The 9649-nt window shown below is 37.6% G+C and overlaps 1 protein-coding gene across 1 annotated transcript; it reads right to left on the minus strand.

The window, feature by feature from the left end:
- Positions 1–2793: 2793 nt before the first annotated feature.
- Positions 2794–8611, minus strand: LOC128234577 (poly [ADP-ribose] polymerase tankyrase-1-like). Its single transcript, XM_052948880.1, has 3 exons — positions 8475–8611; positions 5385–6858; positions 2794–5074 (listed from the first exon to the last, which is right to left on the minus strand). Exons 2-3 carry the CDS (start codon positions 6802–6804, stop codon positions 4311–4313), a joined length of 2184 nt encoding a protein of 727 aa, XP_052804840.1. The 5' UTR covers positions 6805–6858; positions 8475–8611; the 3' UTR covers positions 2794–4310.
- Between the last annotated feature and the right edge of the window lie 1038 nt (positions 8612–9649).

A 9649-nucleotide genomic window follows, 5' to 3' on the forward strand; every position in this document is an offset into this window, starting at 1 on the left:
TAGAAGTGTAAGCTTATCTATACTCGCACTCGGGCAAGGCCCTTTCGGGGTGTGCTCCGTTCAGATTGTTAGTCATCTTAGCTTGTTTTGAGCATATTGCACAGACAGAACCGTTAGAGCTACCCTGGTTCTTTGTATAGCACTTTCACACGGGTTTTAAGTGGTGCGGCGTGGAATCAAACCTGCGACCCCTGGATTGTAAGTCGAGTGTGATACTACTTGACCACGGATTGGCAAATATATATAGATATCTTTACCGTCGGTGAACATTATGATTTTAATTCACTTGATTTTACGTTCGTTTGTTTAAAACTTCCATTTTAAATATCTAGAAAATGATGAAATAAAGTAATATATGAAAACAAATTCTATAACTGTAAATAAGATGCGTTTAATAATATTTTATGAAATATGTAGTTATAATTATTCTAGTATCTTTACGCTTGAGCTGCGTTCATGCATCATAGCTTCTGGCACAGCGCATCAAGTCCACTTTGGTCAAAGCGAAATAGAAAAACGTTGAGGTAAATATAACATTTTTGAGAGGCAACATGATATCTGAAAGAATATCGAACCGACGGATTCTCTTATCGTAGTTGCGGTGTCACCTTGACGTCGGGTTTTGACATCAATCCACTGCAAAACCGCACCAAATAGTTCAAATAGGATGTTTTATGCATTTTTCTTAAACCGTTAGTAACGATTTTAGCCATAAAACATTAATTTTCGAACGGAAATGTGAAACTCTGTGATCTGATCTTTTGTCAGCAGTCTTATCACATTGGTGTGCTGATATTTACGCAAAAATTGCCTCATTCCAATACAAAGTATAAAAAAAAGTTGTCAAAACGTTAAATCTGTGAGAGTGCAGCTTTAAAGACTCGGCAAAGTGATTTCTTAACTGTTTAAAATGATCTGGTTGTAGTAAGTGTTGCCAAGTGTTATTTGCAACATCCAGTTTTCCCATTGGGCGTAAAGTGATTCGTTTGATTCCGGTTTTCCGACATACCCTATTGTTTCCCCCGACCCAAGGCCTTCATTTGTTTTACTTTTATCTATTAAGAGTAAAAAGGAAATAAAATTATTAAGCCTGACCAGAGATGCTTATACTGAGTGTTTGATGTATTAACGCATTAATCTTTAGGCTTGTCTCTTAAAAAAAACTATCAAGAAAAAATGGCTGCTAAATAATTATTCCAAAAGAAGAAAATAATTCGACCTACTTACCCGATTTCTTTTTGGCATTGAAACTGGAAGCAAACACATATTTAGGCCGTATTGCTCTTTAAACAACAATTTGCAAAATCAGACGCAGTATGACCCCGGATGCTAATACGTTGATGTTGTTTTAATTTTACATAATTGCAAATAACAGTTTGAGCCATCGAGTAACCGTAAACGGCTTGTGGTTATAATTCCAGGGCACCTTGGTGCTCCGTGCGGACGACCCATTTACATTTTTCTTGGGGGAGTACCCTCTGCAAACATTTTAAACCATTTAAAACTCGGTTCTTAGGGAGGGGCGAATGTCAAAGGGTTGTGCTCCTAAGTAACGCCCCATCGAACGTTAATTCCTGTATCCGTCCCTTCGATTATGGACCAACGCAAATATCTAACATCCCAATCTCATTAAAATCATATCGTGATGTTCACTTCATATCCTTTAAGGAATGAATTGCGGAATTGGTGTCATTTTCGGGGTATGAACGCAATTGGGCTGGTAAAAGTGCTGGTCAGAGTGTGTGGAGTCCGAAGACGCATACTTTGACCAGCCCAATTGCGTTCATATCCCCGTTAACGACATCAATCCCGCAATTCATTACTTATATTTACACCATTATTTCATTCAAGAATTGTTAAAAAGATACCTCATTCCATTCAAGAAAACCTTTCAGTAATCCTTTCTTACCTGTTCTGTAAATAGAACGATGCGACTGCAACCGGAAACATTTTATCAAATAACGTCACAATAACGCGGGAAAAGATCACTCGCTTGTAATCACTTTTAAACGTAAAATTGAAACACTTATGGATACAATACGTTTGACATACCATAAATTAACCCTTTTTTAATATGTTGATTTATATTTTACGGGACCTGCTGACACAATTCAAACAATAACAAGATCAACAACTTCCATGTATATTGTTATGCGATGAATTGCGATCCGAACATATCCGAAGATGTTGCGTTCATCGGATGATAACCGAATGTGCCGAAAGGCAGTTCATTTAAGGAATGGGAAGTTGAGGTGTAAATATTACGTTATGTACTTAGCGTAACGTCGTTAAGCATGTATTGGGGATCTGATTTTGATGAGATTGCTAACATCCATATATGATTTAATGTCGGCCAAGCATCGTTTTGAGACATTTAAAGCTTCATGTGGAGATAAGGAATTAAAAATAATATTTATACCAGATTCCAGTGCGTGCAGCCACTTTAAAATGGATGGCTCCTGAAAATGAATCTGCAACAGTGTCCTTACAATGTGTGTCCTTATAATGAATGCATGTCCAAACCTTAATACATCCTAAAAACAGGAGAACTTTATGATATTCAGCTTGATATTTTAAGGTTTTCTTCTCTCTTTTTTGGCATTTGTTTTTGCATTGCGTACACCAAGCATTTTTCTATTAACTGTTTATGTCAGCATTTCTGTGTTTGACTCAGGTTTTGCAATAATATTCAGACAGGCTGTTCATAAAACAGTTAATCATACACCATATCTCAACATAACGTCAAGGCGTTTGATATGAAGAAGGTACACTCATTTCCATTTAAGGGTTTTATTTAAGCAATTAACGAGACAAAATATGACAGACATACGTAAAAATGACCGTTTTACGGTCAATATGATTTATTGTATTCTGGTTATGATTGTTTGATTAAAAACCACTTGCCTAACATACATGACCGCTTGCCCAACGTTCGTAACCGATTGTTTAAGACAGTATTAAGATAAATGTCATAATTTATCTTAATTGAAATAATGCGACAGTACACATTGATTTAAATACACATGCATTGACTGTGTAGCACATTTATGCCGGGTTTAATATTACCTATGAACAATGCAAACAAACACAAAAAATGGAAAATACAGAAACAAGACAAGCAATTCATGCGATTAACATTTAAATAACGATTATAACACATACAACTTTGCATTGAATAACTCCTCTAACACAAAATTTTGCCATATAAAGCATTGCGTATCATCCAAAGACACTTATTAAATATTAACGATACCGCCATGCAAAGAAACCACGTCTCTTCTGTTTGTGTAATAAGTATTATTGACTTTTTGGCCCATCAACACATTAAGTATCTTAATTCAAGTAGCGACTTTCATCCTGCTTTTATCAATGTCAAATTATATTCTAAGGTAAGTCTTTAAGTCCACGTGAGCTTAATTAGCCCACCGTCGGCCCCGCGCTGTAACAACGATGACACATGCAAGCTTGTAATGTTTAAGTTAAATAAGTGTTCTGTTCTGTTTTGCTCTGTTCTGTTCTATTATTTTTCATATTACTCTACCGAAAAAAACTGTGGGAAAATAGACTAGCGAAACCTCGTAATTCATGAATATTCATTAATTTCACTGTAATTTCTAAATTGCCTGAGGTGGTTTTCCATGCGTCCGATCAAACGTCCCGTTTTCACCTCATTATTTTGACAGTACGTTGTTTCTGAAGTCAGTGGTATTTCAATGAAGTAATACGTTTTGAATAGCCTGGGTACCAATAATGATGTTGTTTTCTGCGTTTGAAGTACAAAGTTTCTCACTACATAATGATGTCACACGAAACTAAAGCGATTGAAAAGAACTTTTTTTTCTAGTTTGGGGTTCATCGACCTTCACTCCACAAACCCTAAATAGCAGCCTCAAGGAGGTTCATCCTCATATGAATACGCTTCCTACGCACCAAACAAATCATTTCTCGTCTCGTCAATTCTTACTCAAATTATCGAACAGATACCACCTCTCTGACGCCCGCCAGTTTGCCCGACCGACCGACGAACCAAACTTACACAATGGTCAAACACTATGGACTAAAACACTGCAGACTAACACTCATTTAGTTTAATGAAGTATTTTAAATTGTATTGATACCCTGAAATCCAGGATATTAAGTGATTAACCAGTACATGCAATAGGAAACATTGTTCGCACTTTTTACAGTAATGAGACTGCGAGTGTCTATTATATTTATTCCCACTAGGAATTTGACTGAACAACTTAACATATCAACGTAAAGATAACACTTGAAACATCGATCTTCAATGAACGATCACTCTTTGTGAGCTATTTATGGATATTAAGAAGCTCAACCATGAGGACAAAGTCTTTGATATCCTGTGGTACCTTCATTGTATCCAAATACCTGTGGAGATGAATGCCAGGCTGTGAACGACGTAAAACCTCGCGGCAACGTGTTTGTAACGTCTTCGGATTCTGCTGAACGTACATTCCATCACGCCCACATCCGATCGTTGCCGCTAGATCTTTCCATACAGCACGCAACGCGTACACCGTATGATGCGGCTTTCTGACGTCGTCATATTTGACGTTATAGCCACAGTCCAATAACAACGTCGCTACTGAATTGGACAGGTCTTCGCTGCTAGGGCTACTGTTCTTGTTTCCGTTATTTCCCCTCTCTGCGTGATCACGAGACATTGCCAGCGTCAATGTCGTTTTGCCGTACTTATCACACTGCTCCAGTATCGGATTATAGAACAAAATTTCCCTAATTATGTCATATTCCGCACAAACTTCCTTAGAGACGGCAACCATCAGTGGCGTTTCATGCTTTTTATTTTTAGCATTGACGTCAGATCCCATTTTGAGCAATTCCCCAATAAGATGGCTACTTAAATGAGTCTTAACGGCAACATGAAGAACGGTGTCCTCGTCATGTGATTGCTGTTTGAGCTCTAATTGCCGTTTTAACTTGATGACATCCTGGGCTGACGCCATCTTGCTTGCGATGCCTATTAGAAGGCTACAGGGAATGGTCATCTTGGGGCTTTTGTTCTTTCGTTTAAACCCACATTTTTGTAGAACGTCTGAAAAAGTGTCAACGCCAATGACAATTGATAGAAATATCAAAGCAATATTTGTAAGGCGGAGAATCACATAATTTATAGGTAGGCCTAATCAAAGATGACGTCACAAAAAAGCCCGATATAGACTACAACTATGAAAGATGCACTTAACTGTAGCAAGAGACATGTTTAAACATAAGCACTTAAAGCAGTGCTAAAACTAGTTTTAATAATATAATAATGAATGTTTAATCATGTTTCATACTTAACAGCAATCGTTCCAAAAAAAAATTGACGTTCCAATCTATTTTTAAAAAATGAAATTGCTTACCTGTGACCCCCGTGTAACCTAAACACGCGGAGATGTCCAGGAGGTTACATCCCTGCATTTCAATCGAGCGGTCTGCCTGGTTCTCGAGAAGTAGACGCGCCACCTCCGGTTGGTTCTCAAGGACCGCCAGCGTCAGTGGCTGGTAGAAACCCTTACATGTGACCGGAACGTCATTCTGCACGAGAAGTTTGACGACGCCCGTGTTGTGCGTGAGAATTGCGGGCATCAGGAGCTCTCGGGTGATTCGCTCTGGGTGGAGAATCGCATATATCTTGAAATCTTTCCGGAATCGCCTGAAAACGCTTTCGAATACGGACACTGACTTGGTCGCCGCGCTTTTGATTATATCCAGATCCGGTCTTGCGCCATGTTTGAACAAAAGGTCAACTGCGTCAGGGGAATCTTCGTCCACCGCCTCTTTGAGACCGCGTTGGAGCGCCAACTCACTCAGAACACCAGAATTCAATAGGGAGCTTAATGTATCATAATCGTCTGTTTTCACACAGAGGCCGACCAAAGAGATTTTGTTAACTGCTAGTGTTGTGTGTCCGCGGCCGTCCTTGGTGATTTCCGCGTGTCTAAATACACCGGGACGGTTGACGAGATGTATTTCTGGTCTTAGAATGATGTTCCGGATGTAAGGCATCTTGTGTTTTGCGATCCCAAGATGGAGCGGAGAAAGCTGAAATTTGCCTATTTGTAATAGGTTAACATTCGCCCACTTAAGCAAAAACGTCACAAGGGCACCGTTGCCCACGGCCGCTGCGGCGTGAATAAGACTCGTCTGCGTTTCTCCGATGCTTTCTTCGATCTCTAACGACAGCGATCGGAGACTAGCGGATGAACGTCGAGAAATGATACTCGAAACACCTCGGTTATGGTTGTTGGTGTGTTCGCTCATCTCCAAAGACTTAAGGTTGCTGCTTGATCTCCGTTGGACCAAACGCTTGCAGCTGTTTGACCAACTGCTGTTACTGCTGTTGCTGCTGCAGCTGCTGCCGCATCCCATTTCAAAATCCACCGAGTATCTCCGAGTATTTCTGTTTCTCATATCTGATGACATCATCTTTGGCATCATGTATGACGTCGGCGTCTGCGGCGTCACCGGTGAATCGTTCGAATTCGCGTGGCGACATCTACCGCGAATGACGTTCTTGGTTATCTGACTGAAACTCTCGAAGTTGATACCGGTGTCGGTAATGTACGTCATATATTCGTGGTCGTAGTGACAACGACATTCGTGCTCCGCATTGACGCCCGTCTCCCGGAAGTTAAACGTCAGGAAGGCGGTTGCTAGGTGAGGGGTGTGCTGGTACGCTTCATCGATAACGGAAGTGGCACTCGGGTGCCGCGTGACGATCAGGCGCAAGAGGTCCAGAAGAATCTCGTCGTCCGGCAGTTCATGGTGGTGGGACGCCATGGCGAATCTTCCTGTTTAAAATTTCTTCTCCAAGTGTTTGCTTAAAAACTTGAGCTGAAAAATGCAAGATTTGCATTATTTTAAAGAGTTTAAGGTTATGCAAGATATTTAACATGCAAGTTGATTTTAATGAACTCGAACGCCTATATGTTGAAAATGTCTGTTTAAGGCCAAGCCACACATAATATTCTGAATTCTTCCGAATGGAGTGGATCTTTCTTTCCATACTAGCGTATAAAGCCTTCGACAAAAAGCTATGTTTTAAGAAAAAGCATTATAAACTGTTTCCATGTTTAACAGGTTCATATTACAATTTAACGCATTAGTAAGAAGTTTTATACGTAGCCCGACCTTTAAAACGTTGTGGAATGAACTCTTGGGTTGTCCTTAAAGCTGCACTCTCACAGTTTGAACGTTTTGACATTTTTTTCATTTTTTTGTCTTGGAACGAGCATTTTTTTGCGAAAAATTATTGAAACCAATAATATAAGACTGCTGACCAAAAATTAGATCGCAGATTCTTATATTTCAGTGAGAAAAAATGATGTTATATGCATTTTTCTTAAACCACGGTTTAAGCCATAAAACATTATTTTTTGAACGGAAATATGAAAATCTGCGACCAGATTTTATTGTCAGCAATCTTTTCATTGGTTTGCAGATAGTTATGCAAAATTTTGCTCTTTCCCAGGCAAAAAATAAGAAGTTGTAAAAACGGTATACCTATGAGAGTGTAGCTTTAAGTCCTATGATGTTTAAAAAAGTAGTGACATGTGACCTGAAACAATATTAACTGTTTTACCTTAAATAAAACATGTGAAGGGATTACGAATAAGTGTCATATGACAAGAAAAAAATAGTGACAAGTGACCTAAAAGAAAACATTTTTTCGTCATATTTTACATAATAAAAGAATAAAGAAATTGTGACTTGAATATTTTCCAACAGTCTTAAAATCCTATAATTCATATTTACTTCATGGTATGTTATTGTAAGAATGTCATCCTATTTAAATCTGAAGCAAAATGCCTTCTTTTAGGTCTTAGGTAACTGTAGGTCATATGACACTTTTTCACTTGATTAATTATAAATGTGAACTAATCATTTACTCCCTTTGCTAGTTGGATTGTTATAAAAATGTTTTAATTCAGTTGACTTTAAAAAAAATATATAAAAAAAAATAATAAGAAGAAGAAGAAGAAGAAGGAGAGGGAAGAAGAACAAGAACAAGAATAATAATAATAATTATTATTATAAATAAATAAATAAAAAGTGTCGAATATGCATTATCGTTAAAATTCAAGAATTAACCATGATGGCACACGCGAATGTTTTTACGTTATTTCTAAATTTCTGCAGCAGTTCAACAATTGATTAAAAAAAACATATTCCAAAAAGATTAATGATTTAATATAAGATGCAAGAAACTAAAAGTTTTCCCCGTATTAAATGGTTAATGTGTATCGCCTCTTAAACCATCAATCAACACACGTCTATAGTTGTAACGTTCGTATACTTTATATTAAGATTTATCAAGTATAGCAAATAGCATTCCGTTGTTTATTTAAACAACTCCATAAAATTGATTTGCAAACATGATACACAATAGCATCTGTTTGAAAGATATAAATTACATATCAAAATATCATAATATTAACAACATTGCTTACATGCTCAAAACTCAACATCCAACATCCAACATCCCACGCGCTAGACAAGCATCCTTCGCATTTCTGTCCAAACATCACTCCGTCCAGCGATGACATAAACCTGATACATTTCCCATACATCTTATGTATTCTTAAAATAAACGCAATTAACACCGCGAGAAGTCCGTATTATATTCATGCAATCTTACTGTCACTGCATGATGTATGCTGTGCATGTCAGCAGATTCGCCTACTGTGTTAATTGTTTAAGGTCAGTCAGGGTTATGATTAATTCATAATATTCTATGTGTTTTTTTCAGGTCAGGGACATGTAAATCAATGTAACATTTAATGAGTTTGAATTTGCATATATATGAATTCGAAAATAGCTGCCAAAATAACTCATTGGCTTGTCTTTTTATGGTTATCTTTTTCTGTATTCACGACAAAGTCTTAGATCATTCGGAGCTCCTCGGCCATTTTTTCCAAAAACAACCTCGGATGTATTTGGACGGTTTACATACTCAAAAAGAGGCACGTTTAAGTCCGCTGCAAGTAGATCGCGTAGTAATTTTATTTAGCAGTTAAACATTATGTCTTAACTCTTTGGAATCTTAATTATGTTTGCAATAATACACTTCACTGGCAATCAATTTCAAGTGAGAGCAATGAATACAACTCTTAAACACTACATTTAATTAATGATATTATTCAAAAGTTTACGGACTACTTCAACTGATGTAACGGCATACATCCGAGGTTGTTTTTGAAAATAATGGCCGAGGAGTTCCGAAGGTCAGGCAAAGTGTACAACGATGCCAATAGGGTTATGTAATTTAGAAAAGGTGTATAAGCAATTAGCATTGAACCTGTATAACACAAATGTATTAAGCCATAAGCTTATGATATGCATTGTATCTATACAATTTGAAAATGTCGGATATAATGGTCATAAAGCCTGAAGCATTGGAACTGTAGCATACAAAGCTTATAACATTGAATGTGTATGGTACAAATTTCTTAACGCCATGGGCATTGTAAATATGGAATACGAAGGTCTTAAAGCTATAGGCATTCATGGTATAAGATGTAAAGGTCTTATACCATAAGCATTAGAACTGTCGGGTATACAGGTCAAAATGCCAGAAGTATTTAACCAGTCTGTTGACTGAGGTAATTGAACCGGCTATAAAAGA

Source organism: Mya arenaria, chromosome 1, assembly GCF_026914265.1.
Source record: "Mya arenaria isolate MELC-2E11 chromosome 1, ASM2691426v1".
NCBI classification, from domain to species: Eukaryota; Metazoa; Mollusca; class Bivalvia; order Myida; family Myidae; genus Mya; species Mya arenaria.

What these genes read in the sequence shown, in the direction of transcription:
- LOC128234577 (XM_052948880.1), bottom strand. Translation starts at nt 6,804, where the DNA reads ATGGCGTCCCACCACCATGAACTGCCGGACGACGAGATTCTTCTGGAC. An exon ending in AGGTTACACGGGGGTCACAG is followed by an intron (nt 5,075 to 5,384) that starts GTAAGCAATTTC and finishes ACACTTTTTCAG; the next exon opens with ACGTTCTACAAAAATGTGGG.